The 16,583-nt window shown below is 45.4% G+C and overlaps 1 protein-coding gene across 1 annotated transcript in view; it reads left to right on the plus strand.

The window, feature by feature from the left end:
* The window catches only part of LOC119827348 (deleted in malignant brain tumors 1 protein-like), a 115,910-nt gene that overhangs the window by 71,354 nt on the left and 27,973 nt on the right, over positions 1 to 16,583 (plus strand). Inside the window, exons 33-47 of the mRNA XM_042054182.1 lie at positions 1,083 to 1,236; positions 2,704 to 2,921; positions 3,521 to 3,832; positions 5,538 to 5,588; positions 6,427 to 6,465; positions 7,274 to 7,585; positions 8,103 to 8,126; positions 8,783 to 8,827; positions 10,157 to 10,634; positions 10,939 to 11,042; positions 11,396 to 11,440; positions 11,952 to 12,266; positions 14,351 to 14,413; positions 15,087 to 15,128; positions 15,843 to 15,917. Of these exons, the coding sequence (XP_041910116.1) occupies positions 1,083 to 1,236; positions 2,704 to 2,921; positions 3,521 to 3,832; positions 5,538 to 5,588; positions 6,427 to 6,465; positions 7,274 to 7,585; positions 8,103 to 8,126; positions 8,783 to 8,827; positions 10,157 to 10,634; positions 10,939 to 11,042; positions 11,396 to 11,440; positions 11,952 to 12,266; positions 14,351 to 14,413; positions 15,087 to 15,128; positions 15,843 to 15,917 (2,277 nt within the window). The remainder of the gene's footprint in view (positions 1 to 1,082; positions 1,237 to 2,703; positions 2,922 to 3,520; positions 3,833 to 5,537; positions 5,589 to 6,426; positions 6,466 to 7,273; positions 7,586 to 8,102; positions 8,127 to 8,782; positions 8,828 to 10,156; positions 10,635 to 10,938; positions 11,043 to 11,395; positions 11,441 to 11,951; positions 12,267 to 14,350; positions 14,414 to 15,086; positions 15,129 to 15,842; positions 15,918 to 16,583) is intronic.

Consider the following 16,583-nt stretch of genomic DNA (forward strand, 5'->3'; position numbering starts at 1 on the left):
GTGTCTTACCAGGAGAGATCTTAACCTGCATCTGTCTTGGAAAGGAGAAGCATGGCGACTGCCTGAGATGTCTGCCTGACTCTGCTTTCTTTCTCCCATAATTCTGTTCTGTCTACTCTGTCTACCTATGTTCTGACCTATCAGGCCAAGCAGTTTTCTTTATTAATTAACCAATAAAACAACAGAAGACCCTCCTCCATCAAATATAGGGGTCACAATCCACAGGTTGAGCATCAGTGATGTAATATGAGTTGTGTGTTCTACAGGATAGCACAGTGGGTTTGCACACATAAACCTGTCTGGGGACCTGAGTGCATAAGGCCTGTTCAATTCTAGGTGCTATCATTTTCCCGACACAAAGGGAATGGTCTTCATCTGTCAGAAGGTTGATGCTGAGGCTGGGGATGTAGCTCAGTTGGAAGAGAGCTTGTCTAGCACACAGGAAGCCCTGGGTTCAGTCCCTAGCATTGTACAAGACAAACCAAGATGGTATGTGCCTATTCCAGCACTCAGGAGTGGAGGCTGTATAGTCTTGGGAGTTCAGGGTCACCCTCCTTGCTATATAGTCAGCCTCAACCACTTTAGGCTTGTCTCAAAAAAGAGTTTTTTCTGGCTGGAGGCCCAGCTTATCATTTAAGAGTACTTAACACCTGCATCAGGCAGCTTAGAACTTCTTGTAATCCCATTTCCAAGGGACCCAATGTCTTCTGTTCTCTACATACTGTGTACTCACACACTTGCATGTGCATGGACTCTCTCTCTCTCTCTCTCTCTCTCTCTCTCTCTCTCTCTCTCTCTCTCTCTCTCTCTCTCAAGAAAAAAGACATCAACACAAAAAAGGAAGTCAGTCCTAGCCTCAGGATCCCTTACGTCTCTTCGTTGGTACAGCTGGTTTTCTTCAGACTCCACTGCTCACACCCACTTCACATTGAGATGCAGTCTCAGTGCTGGGTTATAGGTGTGCACCCCCTACACTCAGCTTGTTTTCTTTACTTCTGCTTTCTTGTGTCTCCTCTTCACCTCACTGAAAACAAAACAAAAAGCACCATGTTTCTTCATGGGATTTTCTCACTTTTTTACAGATGAAAATTTCCAATGTGGTGGTTTGCTCACCAATAGTTCAGGCTCCTTCTCCAGTCCTTGGTATCCTAAAAAATATCCCACCAATGTGCTATGTTCCTGGGACATACAAGTGGATAGCAGCGCTCACATCAGACTCACCTTTGAAGTGGTCAAGTGAGTGAATATTTTCTGCCTATACAGTTATCATTACCTGGCTTTGTAGACATCAGTTTTACTGCCTCTTTGCCAGACACAACAATGCAGTTGCACACATGAACTCCTAACAGATGAAACTTCATGTATAAGAGTTACATAATATCAAGTCAACAATAGTCCTAACATGCATGAGTGAGGGACTCACAATGTCCCACCGCTTTCTGAGAAGCTGTTGGCAATTAGTGGTTACTGGGAAAGTCAGATGCATTTTTGGGGGATACAGGCACTGAGAAGTTACCCATGCTCCTGTAGAAGGTCGCATACCCATGCGCACACAGAAAGCACAAAATGGATTCAGTGGGTATCAAATTTAAAATAAAACCTGATGTGGTGGCATATGCCTTTTATCCTGGCATTTAAGAGGCAAAAGCAGGCAGATCTCTGTGAGTTCAAGATCAGCCATGGCTACATTGCCAGACCTGTCTCGAACAAAAAAAGGTAAAAATAAAATTTAAAAGAAGACAGCCTATGATGTTGGGAGAACAGTGGGGAGGGAGCTAGTGGAGGAACTAAAGGGAAGGAACTGGGCCATTCTGGATGCACACTGTACATGCATGTATAAATATTATATAAAACCTAAAAACGCTATAATTCTCCCAAATGAGCTGTACCTTGAAGTGCCTAGGAATGTTGATCAAATGGCTGCACCTTTCACACAAAGATTGGGATTAATCTATTTGCCCACCAGCAGTTCTGCCAAACAGATATTTGGTACAGCCACATGTCACTGTCACAGCCTAAGTGACTATTGCTACAGAATGAGATGCAAGAAAATAGTGGACAATTGTCAAATCTGATACCATTGTTGTGTAGGGTTCCTGTGGAAGAAAAAGAGGGTTAAGTGGAGGGATCCGTGGGGATGGGAGATTTTCCTTCCTTCCATAAACCATCATTATCACTTAAATTTGATTCCATGAATTTACAGCACACATTGAAAAGATATTGAATTAAAACTTGAACAAATCAAAAGAAAATGAATTTAATGGTATTTTTGTAGATTTTTTTGTCTCCAATTGCTTTGTTTAGACATTTCTTTGGCTTATTGGTCTTTTGTTTGTATATATTGAATTACATTTTTGTCGGTCTGTGTGTGTGTTTGTGTGTGTTGTTTGTTCCTGGCTTGTTCTTCTTTTAAAGAGAGAAAGAAAAAGCATGGAGTTGTGTGAGTGGAGAGGAACTGGGGGTGACAGTGGGAATGTGACCAGAACAAGTTGTGTGAAAATATTTTTCTTCAATACAAAACTAAAAGAATATATTTTGAAGTAGAGAGGGACATTTACCCACATCAGTAGGGCCAGGCAGTCTTCCAAACTGTCGAAGGAGGTATGAGTAGTTTTTCCTGACCCTTCCTGCAGCCATCTGGGAAGTCACTTCTGGAGAAAAAGGCCAAGGAAAGGAGCTTGAATGATGCCATTTCATCCACAGGATAGAAAACTTTTACGGCTGCCCTTATGACTTCATTGAGATTTTTGATGGTCCACAAAGCGAATCATTTTCCCTGGGGAGATTCTGCTCAGAAACCATTCCAGTATTTACCTCTTCTTCGAGCCGCATGAGTGTGGTGTTCCACAGTGATGACATTGTCACCAACATGGGATTCTATGCATCTTATGAATCTCTGTTGCAAGATGAGAAAGACCCAGGTATGTCCTTTCATCATTTCAGACACTGATCCTGCTTGGTGGGGACACTGCACTCAGATGGACGTTCTGTCAGCTGGGAGTGAGGGATCTGAGAGAGCTTCTCAAGCTTCTGCTCAGTCACAGCTCCTGAGATGTGAGTTGGAGAGGTTTATTGCTGAGCACATTGCTCTGGACATAGAGGTACACATCTTCTGAGGTTAGAGGTCCATTGGCAGTTAGGAGAAAGGGGATTCAGTCCCATGTTAGATCCTGTTCTATTCAAATCTATGTTAATAATGAGTTCACAAACGGTAGAGCGACAGTGTTTCCATGCTCAATTATTGTCACCTTATAGGAGGCTTTTGAAAGCCTTCTTTGAACTCTGTCAAATATAAAGGTAACGCAGGTATGTATAGGGGATGTAGCATCCCCTGGGCCAAATATGACATTTGCATCAAGTCCAAGGTGCTCAGCAGCCAGCTTTAGCCCATAAGGTGCCCTCCCCAGTGTGAGGGTTGAGCCCTCAAAGCTACCAAGGCGGAGAAGGTGTCCTCATTACTTGCATTGCTCATCAGCATGGGAAGCTTCAGGGCAGTGACCCAGCTTGTCTGCTTTTCCAGATGTGGCACTCAGGCTGGCCAATGGCAGCCACCCGTGTGAAGGCCGTGTGGAGCTCTACTACAATCACAGCTGGGGCACAGTGTGTGATGACAGCTGGGACCTAAGAGATGCCCAGGTGGTGTGCCACCAGCTGGGCTGTGGAGGAGCCGTGGCAGCCACTGGCCGAGCACATTTTGAGCGAGGCCTTGGTCCCATTGTCCTGGATGATGTAGAATGTATGGGAACGGAGGCCAGACTGTGGCAATGTCTGCACAGTGGCTGGTTTGCCCACAACTGTGGCCACCATGAGGATGCTGGTGTCATCTGCTCAGGTGAGCTGAGTTCTGAGTCTGATGGGTTCATGACTCTCTAGTTCTAGGAGTTTCCTGTGCCTCCACACATAATTCAGGAAGGAAATCTAGGATAGTCCCCAGGCCACTGTTCCCAGCCGACCCTCCTGCTAGTCAAGGTGTGATTTTAATTATCATTTCCTTTAATCTGAATCTTTACTATGTGAGTTTCTTTTACAAGGAAGCTTCAAACTTCATCAGCTTAAACAGAGAGCCAGGGCCACATCCTCCAAATAGACCATTCTTAAACATAAACAGTGTCTTTGTTACTATTTTATTGCTATGATAAAACACCCCTGACCAAAATAACTTACCAAAGAAAGCAATTTATTTGAGGCTCATGGTTGCAGGGTCTAGAGTTGGAGCGGCGGGGCCGCATTCTGCCACCCGGCTAGCTTTACCCAAAATAATTACATGGAAACTGTTTTCATTTAAATACTGCCTGGCCCCTGGCCCTTTATCTGCAGCTTCTTATTGGTTGATTCTCATATCTTGCTTTAACCCATATTTAGTAATTTATATAGCTGCGGGCTGCATTCCCGCCAGGCTCCTGGCCACCGGCTAGCTTAAAACCCGAAATAACAACACACAAATTGTATTCTTTTAAACACTGCCTGACCCATTAGTTTCAGCCTCTTACTCACATCTTGACTAACCTATAACTAATAATCTCTGTAACACCACGAATGGTGTCTTACCTGGAAAGATTCAGCATGTCTGACCTGGCGGCTGGCTTCATCGCATCTCTCTCCCTGAGGAGAGGCACATCAGTCTACTAACTTAGGAGAGGCGTGGCATCTGACTGAGCCATCTACCTCACTTCCTTCTTCCTGTTCTGTCTACTCCACCCACCTAAGGGCGGGCCTAATAAATGGGCCAAGGCAGTTTCTTTATTAATGAACACAAACAGAAGACTCACCCACATCATAGAGTCCACAACCACTATGGTGGGAAGCATGACAGCAGGCCGGTAGGCATGGAGCTGATGCAGTAGCTGAGAACTCACATCTTAATCCACACAGAAGCAGATGAAGTTAATTAGGGTTTTCTTAGCCTTTTCAACGGTCAAAGCCTGCCCCCAGGGGCATACCTCCTTCAACAAAGTTACACTTGCTAATCCTTCCCATACAGTTCAACCAGCAGGGGACCAATCATTCAAATATATGAGCCTATGAGAACCATTATCAGTACAAGCAGTGACAATGAAATCATTGTCAGAACCAGACTTTTTTTTTTTTTTGAAAGTTTGATAGGACCTGGATATGGCTAAATGTTTAAGAACACTAGCAGCTCTCCTAGAGGATCAAGGTTCAGTTCCCAGTACCCACACAACAGTTACACAGCCCAGGCTACGTGGGATCTTGTCTCTAACTGGTCCACTGATTAATACATTAAAAATAAGAATTACAAAACCAAACCAACTAGCAAGATAGACACATCATATAGGTGAAAACTATATGAAAAAGAAAAAGAAAACTGTATTCTACTATCCATTATTAGGACAGAATGAACCTAGATTTTCAGAAGCATGGGTGGAGACCTGGAGTCACTCTTAGATGTGCAGGTGGGATACATCTGGCTTTGTTTCTCCCCCAAACAATTCAAATAATCAGGCTTACCTGTGGGGTTGGAAAGGATGAAAAGATGTCATTTGGTGACCCCATCACTCTGCTTGTGTCTTTCGTAACCTCTCTGTCTTGCCCAGCAACATCATTTCCTGTCAGTAATATGATTTCAGGTAATGTCAGTTGTACTTGATTGATTGGCTGTAACCTGCATTGGTGAAGTTACACTGGGAAGTAGGGTAGTGGTTTAGGGGCCAAACACCCTGTCTTCATCATCACTAAATCTAGCAAATGTCTGAAATATTTCAAGTCGCCATTTCCTCCTCTGGATGAGGTGGGTGCATCCTCAGGATATGTTGGGATTGGGTGACTTTCCTAGTACAGAGGTAGGGCTTGCACTGTGCCTGGCACGTGACAAAACATACTTGGTAGATATCAGCCATTATCTTCTGATGCCCAAGGCCAGAGCTTTGTAAGCATTTCCCTCTGCACACTGCTTTCTACCAGGCAGATCAAAGAACAAAGAAGCCAAAAGCATTAACTTTTTCATTAGCTCCCGGTTCTTTGGAACCTAGTAGTTGCCTCATTTCAAATTCAGTCAGTGGCTCTTCAGGGCAGGTCTTTAAGAGCAGAGTTCAGCATGCAGAGAAGAATTGGGAGAAAGGAAGTCTAAGCCTTGAGAGGAAGTGTCATCCTGAGTTATTCTAGTGTCAGAGGTCCTCAAAGGATGCTTTGTTGTCTTTAAACTGTATCTATCTGTTTTTTAAAAATCAGTCAATCCCCAGGCTCTGGTTTTCTTGGGATTATAGACGAGTTTGTATTCACTGTGTACATGTTGAATGAGGAATGGAAGAATTACTCTTTACTGAGAGATGTACTGGAAGGAATGTACTTAGAAACCCTAGTCTTGAAGCTTGAGAGCCCACTAGAAGTTGACCAAGGGTTGAAAATGTTTGACATTTAACAAAGACATGGTATAATTTTCTTCTTTTGCTTTCTTTCCATCTTTAGCATTGTTGGTAAAGCAGCCAGCAGTGTCCACTCCAACAGGTAACCTTTTTTCTGCTCCTCAGTTGCCTTTCCTTTGTAGTGTTTGAGCCCAGATCCCAGCATGACTGGGGGAGACGCATCCCTGTTGAAGACATTGTCTATTCCCACCCTCCTTCCCAGCTCACGCTGGCCACACTGATGGCTGCTACTGGAAGGAGGACTGGGAATGCCTGGCCCATGTAGAAAATCTGGGGCAAGAAAATACTGCAAGAAGCAAGAATAATTTGCAGGGGGTTGGTGTGGAAGCTGGCTATTATTGAGACTCAGGGTGACTTGCTGTCCCTACCAAGCTCTACTTAGGAACTAACTTGGCCACCTTCTGACCTTTTATTCTCTTCTGAGAACCTTTAAATACAAGCATCATCATGCAATGACTGCCCTTCTTATTCCCTGGAACATCTTGACACAAGGGACACTGGATCCTGGTGTCTGCTGCTATCATCCCTTAATCAGTGTATGTGCATATGTGCACACTCCAGCTAGCACAGCTTTTCATAAAAATTTTAAAATATAAAAATAAAATAAACTTCATGATTAGCAGAAACTAAGACTTACAACTTGCAGTAAGTGGCCCACAGGGCAAGTTCCTGGTCCAGCAGGCCATGAAATAATCATTTCTTTACCAAACACAGTCTTAAAAACACACAAAGTGGAATCATGGACAAGAATTGAAATGATTTGAAATGAATGAAAGGGAAGTGGGTTTGCCGTCCTTGACTGTCAATGTACGACTCCCAGGAAATAGCTGCTGTCTCTAGCAGTCTTTGGGAATTAACCCTCATGGGAATGTCTTGGATTACCCACCAAGGTCTGGATCTGCGGCTGGTGAACGGGACAAGGAGGTGCGAAGGCCGAGTTGAGGTGTACTATGCCAACACCTGGGGGACTGTGTGTGATGACAACTGGTCCATAGAAGATGCCCACGTGGTCTGCAGACAGCTGGGCTGTGGTCCAGCTTTATCTGCCCTGCCAGGCACCAGTTTTAGCCCAGGCTCAGGCAGCATTATCCTTGATGACGTCAACTGCACAGGAAGGGAGTCTTCCCTGGCACAGTGCCCTCACAGTGACTGGCTCACCCACAACTGCGGGCACCAGGAAGATGCTGGTGTCATCTGTGCAGGTGAGAGCAGGCCCATCCTAGACCAGCTGTAGAACTCCCCAAGCCAAGCCCGAAGGCTGGCACACCTCAAGCCTGCCTCCATGGGCAGGATGGTGGGTTTCTTTGCCCAAACTGAAAACTGTTCTTGCAATACTTGGGGTGGCTGTTTTCAAACCAAAGGTCTGAAGAGATTAATTGCCCATAATATAAAGAAAATGATAGTACTAGCTTCATAAAGCTGGCAGGCATTAACAAGACAACACACATACAGCGCTTAACTGAGTATCTGAGAAACCATAAGTTACACAAAAGTGCTAGCTGTTGTAATTTTTTTTTTTACTAAGTTTCATTGTATCAGAATCCTGTGCTGGGTTTTTAGGTAAGTGACATCCCACAGCAAAGGGTGCAGCCTTAGATGCTTAAGGAGTATTGCTCACCCCCAGCTTCCTTCAGTTATAATTAAACAGAGGCCATGCCCTTCCTGCCACTCAGCACTGTGGTTTCTCATAGCCATCTCATGTTTCCCTTTTCTCTACAGATTCTGAAGCTGTCGGACATCCAGGTATCTATGAGTTCATGAACACTGTATTTCCTGCCTGTATTGACTAGCACTTACCAAAAGGGTTACCACACTGGGTCTCTCTTCTGAGTTTTCTTTCTTTTTTTTGGTGATTCTCTGAAATCTAGACTGCTGTCCCCCAATCCCTGGGGACCTGCAATGCACCCAGAGGAAAGGTGTTTTGTGTGTTAACAGATTGGTGTGCCATCCCTTCTGCACATGAATACCACATTTCAGCAGGAAGCCGTGATACCAGCCTTTGACCCCAGATAGATGTTCGTGCAGCAGAGGCCTTGGGAGGTTATGGGGAGCAGCTGGTCCTAGAGGCAGGTGTCCCTGGGGGCAAGCGCTCCTACTCAGTCTGCAGTCTACACACAGGAACTGGGATGAAGCTGGTGACTGAGAGTGGGACCCTGCTATGAGGCCACAGCTTCACGATCCCAACATGAACTTCATGCCTCATTCTTATGTAGAGAAACACACACAGGCCTGAGCCACTGCTGCATTTGAAACAGAGGCGATCTGATCAGCTACTTAGAGGGACTGCTGAAAGGCAAACTCACTTATGTGACTTAGATGGTACTTAAGGACATGAGCTTGCCTCTTATTTCCTTAGGATGTATTTATGGTGACTTTTCTTCCCATTCTTACCTGTACAGCTACTCCAGCTCCTGAGGAACATCCACATGGTTTCCATCCAATAGGTACTTCCCTACCCTTACAGTCTGGGATTCTTTGTTCTGAGGCTGTTTGTGCCTAACAGAAATGCAACACACAAGGCTGAGAAGACAGCTCAGTAGGTAGAGTGCTGGCCATGCAGATACAAGGGTCTAGTTCATCTCCAGAACCCATGCATGGTGGCACATGCCAATTTGGGACAAGTGGAGACAGACAGCTTCCTGGGGATTGCTTGACAGCCAGTCAAGCCCAATCATCCAGTTCCAGGTAAAAATAAGAGGCTAATTTTCTCAAAAACACAAGGTAGAAGGGATCCAGAAGAAAATAAACTTGGGGTGACATCTAATCTAGCCTCTACAAGTGCGTGCAAGTGCACACATGCACACACACACACACATACACACGCACACACAACACACACACACACCCAGAGAACATTATTTCCATGACCTATAGACTTGGTATTACATGGCAAAGAAGCTTATTAAAGCTTGTGACATGTCGCTGATCTTATTATGAGGGTCTTTTCAAGGAGAGAGCTACTTTACCTGCCCATCTCAATTGCAGAATCTGATGTTCAAAGGCCAGGCTCTCGTCAGCCCTGGAAAAGGGCCCACCCCGGTTCTGAGGGTTCCGACTCTGAGAGTCCACTTCACCACTTTCAGTTCGGAGGGTCTTTTTCCAGGTTAATTCCCACCTGGCCTCGGGGATGCTGTATCTCCCATAGAGACCTTAGGTTTTCTGGATTCAAGTAATGAGCAGCAAATTTTATGTTGTGAATTGTATCCTATCTGAGGAAATCCAGTAAGAAATACAGTCTCAACTCTCAGCCTGCAGATGTGTTGTTTCCAGTTGTTCAAAAAGTGACTTTATGGGAAAGGGCCCCCAAAACGGTGAGCCCTGAGCAGGGGCCCAAGGCCTGGAAACCCCAGTTGTAGAGAAACTAAGGCAAGAGGACAATATTACAAAGCCTTCTGGGACTGAGATCTAGCCAGCCCAGGAAAATTAGCAAGACTCCTACCTCAAAAGAAAAGGTAAAGTGGACCAGAGAAATGGCTCCATGGGAGCATGGTATTTTTACCTCAATGCTAGTCTGTGACCTCTACTCCCATAACAAAAGTGCCCAGAGGGTAATCCAACATAGATAGAAACACATGAAATTTCCAGGGAGGAAAGTGGTCATAGGCGTTCCTTTGTGTATGTATATAGGTCTCCACGCCAGCATAGCCATTCATAGACAGGCACTTGCTACCCCAACAACAGGCTGCACACCAGGCTAGGACACTCTAGTTTGATGCACTGTTCCTTCAGAGCACAGAAGGACCCTCAACTGACTTGGCCCTTGGCTCCTGCAGATCTGCAGCTGGTGAGACTGGTCAACGGGAGAAGCCAGTGTGAGGGCCGCGTTGAAGTCTACTTCAATGGGACCTGGGGGTCTGTGTGTGATGATCTTTGGGGCATACAGGCTGCCCAAGTGGTATGTCAACAACTGGGCTGTGGGATGGCCCTGGCAGCCCCCAGAAGCAGCCTCTTTGGCGATGGCTCTGGCCCCATCTTCCTAGACGACGTGAGGTGCTTGGGGACAGAGACCAACCTAGGGTACTGCCACCACCTTGGCCTGTCTGTGCATAACTGTGATCACCATGAGGATGCAGGAGCCATCTGTTCAGGTACCCAGTCTCTGCTGGACTTCACTTTCCTACCAAGCAACAAACCAGGGAGAGCCACACAGAAGGACACAGGGGCCCTGCTGGGGCGAACTTGTCCTGGTGTTAGCACCAAAGGTCCCATGCCTCTCAAGCGTCCTTGGGACTCCAACAGCCAACAGCATTGGTTGGTCAAGAAATGAGGGTCCACTGTCCATTGTCACAGCCTGTTCTCAGACACAAGTCTTGTAATCAATAATAAACTTGAAAGACAGAGTGATGCCCTGCCATAGAGCAGTTTTTAACTCCTGGGAATGGTCCTTCTATGAGCAACAATCTCATAAGTCCTCTGATGAGACTTTAGGCAGCTTGACTCTCCTCATGGCTGATTTCCAGTGTTGGGACTTTCTGGCCACAGGACACAAGTTTAGGTAACCACTCAAAGAAACTTGACCCAAAGCTCTGTAACCTTGTTTTGTTATTAATTGTAGTACTGCCAGGCCTCATTACTTCCTGGGACAACTCATTCTTTTCCCCCTAGAGGGCCAGGCAGAGGTGAGGTGGGGAGATGGTATCAAGATCCAGCTGAGGAGAGGTTGTCCCTCCACTCTATCAGTTTGCTGCGTATCTTGTTTTGTTTATAGCTGAAGAGTTAGTTTCATGGTGCCTAGAGATTAAAACCTCTAATTCCCTAATTACTGGCCACAAATCCCCTAGTGCCACCTGCTTGTAAGTTTAAAAGATGTTTTCAGTGAGGATTAATAAATCACGCGAGGGAAAGGTGGCCCAGGGTCATCATCGGCATGGACTGGCTCTTAACATATTGCCAAATCACATGTGTGTGCCCCATCACATGGACATGATGAAGATTCCCACCAACTTGGCTTGTGGTATTTTATCAGATGAATCTCCTCCACTGATGTGAATACTTCTCATTGTCTCTTTCAGCTGTTGGCGTTGCCTCAGATTTGGCAGAAGTGGCTCCCGTAGTTGGTAATACTCTCATTGCTTCTCTTATGACTTCCTGATTAACCTTGAGCCTTCCCAAGGTTATAGCCTATATTCTCACTGGCTACCTAGAGCTCAGCTTCCCTGGGATTTCAAAGGAGAAAGCTGAACTGGAGGAGAGGCTATTCATATTGACTGTTACTGCATGTCTTCACTCAGTTTCTGGAAAGATTTTAACTTTAAAATTGCACCAAGGGACAAGAAGAGAAAAACAAACAAACTTGATTTTGACATATTTAAACCCAAAACCTATGGATTTCATGGTTTGGTTTCAAGGATATGATTATCATTGTAATAACACACTTTTAGCCCAGAGATAAGAAATCAGAGAAGTTACTGCATTTAGAATAGTTAATTCAGGGTAGTCCCGTGGGGCCTAGAGGCAGGAGGCCCGAGTTCCCACTGCTCTGTGATTTAGAGGGATTGCGTTCAGAACTAAAGAGAAGCCCGCCTGATGGCCACGACACTCCAGGACTAACCTCTGAGTCTCCCCCAGGTCAGCTCATGATCAGGTTGGTGGATGGAAAGAACCGGTGTGAAGGAAGAGTGGAAGCCCTCCACAATGGCACGTGGGGCACTGTTTGTGATGACCTTTGGGGAATCGAGGATGCCCATGTGGTATGCCGGCAACTGGCCTGTGGGAAGGGCGTCAGCGCCCTTGGGAATGGCCACTTTGGAGAGGGCGTGGGGAGCATCTTCCTGGATGACGTGCAGTGCCAGGGCAGTGAGACTTCGCTAGGCCAGTGCCAGCACCAAGGCTTGTCTGTCCACAACTGTGGCCACCATGAGGACGCCGGTGTCATCTGCTCAGGTACCTGCTGCTGGCTTTGTCAATGATTCTTGGTGGTGGTCCTGGAAATTAACGTGGGGACATTTGGATCCTGCTGAGGTCTGCTAATCGTGCCCAAGGCTCTGTTTTGATGTTCTAAGGCTTTCTGGGGCAGTGGGAGTCCACCTGATCATACGTGGCCTCCCTTGTTGAGCCCTGCTTGATTCAACACCCATGAGCTACCCATAGAGTCTGCAGACTGTCCTGTCTTTGAGGACTCTCCAGGTGCTCTGTCCACTAACCACTATAGTGATGCATTTTCCTTGTGCTGTCTGCTCTGAGCTCTGGGGCTGACTTTCAGTGCTGGTCTTGAGAATTCTCTTTTTAAATTTATTTTTTAAAAAGAAATCAAACTATCTTTATTCATTTTACATACCAATCTCATACCAATCTCATTTCCCACTCCCCCCTCTTCCCATCCCCTCCACCTATACCTCCTCCCACATTCTCTCATCCACTCCTCAGAGAGGGTAAGGCACATTCCTTTGGAGAAGGGCCAAGGAGCAAGGTATCTATTCAAAGAGAATTAGGTTCCAAAAAAAAGCCAGTACAACTCCAGGCAGACAGGGAAGGAAACAGCATAGGTCCAAACTAGTCCCTCTGAATGTGGGTGACAGTTGTATGGCTGGGGCAGACTGAGGGGCCACTGGTAGTGGCACCAGGATTTACCCCTACTGCTTGTACTGGCATTTTGTTTGCTTGTTTTGAGAATTCTACAAACACAGTCCAGTTTCTCTTGCTTGGTTTAAACTGTTTCCTTTTGTTCCTTTTTGGCCTCTCGTTTGGGATGGTTTCCTGCCGTTTCTTCTTTCTTTGTTTAATTCAACAAGGTTTATGCATTGTGCTTTCTTTCGCTGCATCTCAACAGAAAGTAAAATAGAGAGAAAAATGGGATGAAATGAAAACAACCACAGCCAAGCCTCTCTGAGATAGCACAGAGATCAGGATAAGAGGGTTTATTTAATACATTTGTCTGTTTATTTAATATACAGTTCTCTTAGATTTTACTTATCCTAGACAATTTCAGTCAATGTGTCCTCATCATATCCATCCCCAATGTCTTCATCCTATTTTCCCTGGATGCCTCGATCCCACCCACCACGTCCCCTCCCTCCTTTCATGTCCTTTCCTTTTTTCTTTCTTTTTTCTGTAATCCACTGAGTCCAGTTGATGCTGCCAGCTGGTGTATTGACTGAGCTTGCTGGCTTCACATTGTACAGACAGTCATAACTGCAGTGAGTCATGAGGGCTGCCCAGAAGATATGGCACCCCCACCCTCCTGCTCTTACATTCTTTCTGCCCCCTCTTCCTCAGTGTCCCCTGAGCCTTGAGGGGTTGGTGTAGACGTTCAGTTTAAAGCTGAGCACTAAATGATCGCTTATTCTCAGCACCTTGACCAGTTATGAGTCTCTGTGCTGACTGCTTGTTTAACACGAATTCCTTGAGCACTCGCGATGAACCAGGCAGAGTTCTCTAGGCACCGAGGATGCGGTTACCGAACAAAAGAGCATCCATTCCTGTGTCTCAGAAGGAGAGCTGCAATCACTTATGCAGTTAACTACAATATAATATAAACAAATTGGAATAAAGATCGACTCTGGGATGATAACATTCTTTATATTTGTAAAGGCATTTTTCTTCCAGTGTTCACACAACTCAGCATTGTGTTACAATCATAGTTTGGTATAAATGAGAAGTCAGCCTTATCAGTCTAAGGGTGGAATGAGGAAGGCACCTACTAATTTCCTGCTCTGAAAAAGACATCCTCTTCATTGCACTGGAGAAGTGGCCTTCCTGACCTATCCCAGGGGAACAAACTGTGTCCCATCCAATGAACATTTCTAACTTCCTGCCTGCCTTCATGTATCCCTATTTTTATTCAATCTTAGCAAAAAACAAACAACAAAGAACACAAAAATGAAAACACAGGAAAGCAACAGCAAACTCCATCTTTTGATTTAGTTCCACATTCCAGAAGCCGTTTGTATGGAATTTTAATATATCTCATGTGTCAGCTTTTTAGGTAAAAAATGATCTCCTAATTTCTGAATGCTTTCCCATTTTAGCATCAGCCACAGAGATGACAACTTCACCAGGTAAGATCTCTGTCTTCACTGTTTTCTCAAAGTGTGTAGGCTGCCTTACCTGGTTAAGGTTTCAGTTTGTATAGCATATGCCTCATGGATTTTAATGTGTACAAAGCTTGCTTGGGATTCTGTTAAAAACGCAGATTTTCATCCAAGAGTCTGCATTTCTTTTTCTTCGTTTTGTTTTATGTGCATGAATGTTTCACCTGTGTGAATGTATGAGCACATGCTTGTGCCTGGTGCTGGTTGAAGTCACAAGAGACCATCAGAGAGTTACAGATGTTTGTGAGCCAAGCAATGTAGGTGCTGGGAACCAAACCTCTTCAAGCTCAGTAAGTGCTCTTAGCAACGGAATCACCTCTTCAGTCCCAGGAGTCTGTGTTTCTGAAAGAAGCCACAGATACTGCTGATCCACAGGGTAGACCTTTTCCCATGCAGAGGCTGAAGTTTGGAGATTCAGGACTTGTCCAGGGTCACATACTCTGTTACACAGACACTAGGAGCTAGGTCTCTTGGCTCCAGCTCCATGTACTACCTTGGTACTGTTCATTTCCTTTAACTTTATGAAACAGAGAAGAGGAGAATCCAGTAGGAACAAAGGAGAACGGAGTGTATCAGGACACATTTGTGGAGAAGGCCATTTACTTTTATAAATAATCTTGACTGACAAGAATGATATTTAATTCCAATTTTCCTACCCTGCTTGTTTCAACAGCTCCTACCTCAAGCCCAGCCACAGCTTTAGTCCTTGCAACTGGTAAGCTTTCTGTTCATTTTCCCACTCCCTTTCTATCAGGGATGAGATGATGTTGAAATTCCACCAAGCCAGTACAGTATTACTCCTGGCTCCCCACAGTCACTTGGCTGAACTAATATCTCAAGTAATAGACAAGATCCAAGAAGTAGACCCAGAGGGCCTCTGCAGCCAGGTCAAGACCAAATTCAAGTCCAAGTCAAGTGCTTACATACGTAGGGGGCCATTCCACAGGGCCTCTCGCACAGCCTGCCAATGTGTTTGCTACCCTCAGCACTTGGCCCTCTGGCCATCCTACTGACTGTACAGTAGGGGGAAAAGTAGGTTGGATGTGGGGTTATAAGGGCTGGGAGGGTTAGCCCCATATTGGCAATGGCAGGGATGCTAGTAGATGCTACAATAGCCATATGGAGCAAAAGTGCCCTCTTACCCAGTGTCCTTTGAGATGCCTCTGTACTGTATCCCAATACAAACAGTGCTATTCTTCCCCATGAGTGGATCATGCAAGTAGCAATTTCATCTAGGGAAAGACTTAATTTATACTAGCACAGGCTGTGTGCTTTGAAACTGGATGTTCAAACCCTTATTCAGAAGGACATGGAATAACGACCCTCAAAGCAGTCTTCCCGACAGCACAGGCAGACTGCAGGAAAGGTAGGGTGAGCGATGAGAACTTCTCATCAGGTGATTAACGTTCCCCCTTGGGCTTTGTATCAGGCATCACTCCCACTTCAGTAGAAGTATCTCACCTGTCATCACCTGACAATGGCCTCTGCCCACCACACTGCACAGGTAGGACGGCTGGGTGTTGGCCATGATGGGCTAAAATGAGCTCACAGCTTGAGAGCTCATTGTCTGAGCAGACTGTCTCACTGAACCAGACCTAGCACTGGGAATAAGGAGAAGGGAGGATTAGGAGAGAGAGGGGAGCTCCTTGGCCACACACACCACACACTCACACACACCACAGATAGCACATACACACATCACACACACCACACCACACCACAGACTACATACACAAGCATCACACACATCACATACACCACACACACATCATATACACCACACACAGATCACATACACTACTCACACAACACACAACAGATACAAACACACCACACGCACATCACAAACACACCATACACACATCACACATACACACACACATACACACACACACACAACTGTCATCACTGCAATTTTACACCACCCTATGCAATGCTTGATATTAAGACCATAAGACGGGCCTCTTTCTGAGGACTCAAATCCTAATGTAGTTTTTGTTGATCTTCTCTCCAGCATTAGCCTGGTGCTGGCACACAGGAGCTGGCTATCAAGATAACTTAAATAAATAAAAGGCAGGTGTCAGTGTTCTGCTTTCTTGGTCTTTAACAGTATTTGACCACTTACCTTTGGCAACTGCTCCAGTTATAGCCACTCAAGTTGGTAATCTGA

The sequence above is a fragment of the Arvicola amphibius genome, chromosome 1 (genome assembly GCF_903992535.2).
Source record: "Arvicola amphibius chromosome 1, mArvAmp1.2, whole genome shotgun sequence".
Lineage (NCBI taxonomy): Eukaryota > Metazoa > Chordata > Mammalia > Rodentia > Cricetidae > Arvicola > Arvicola amphibius.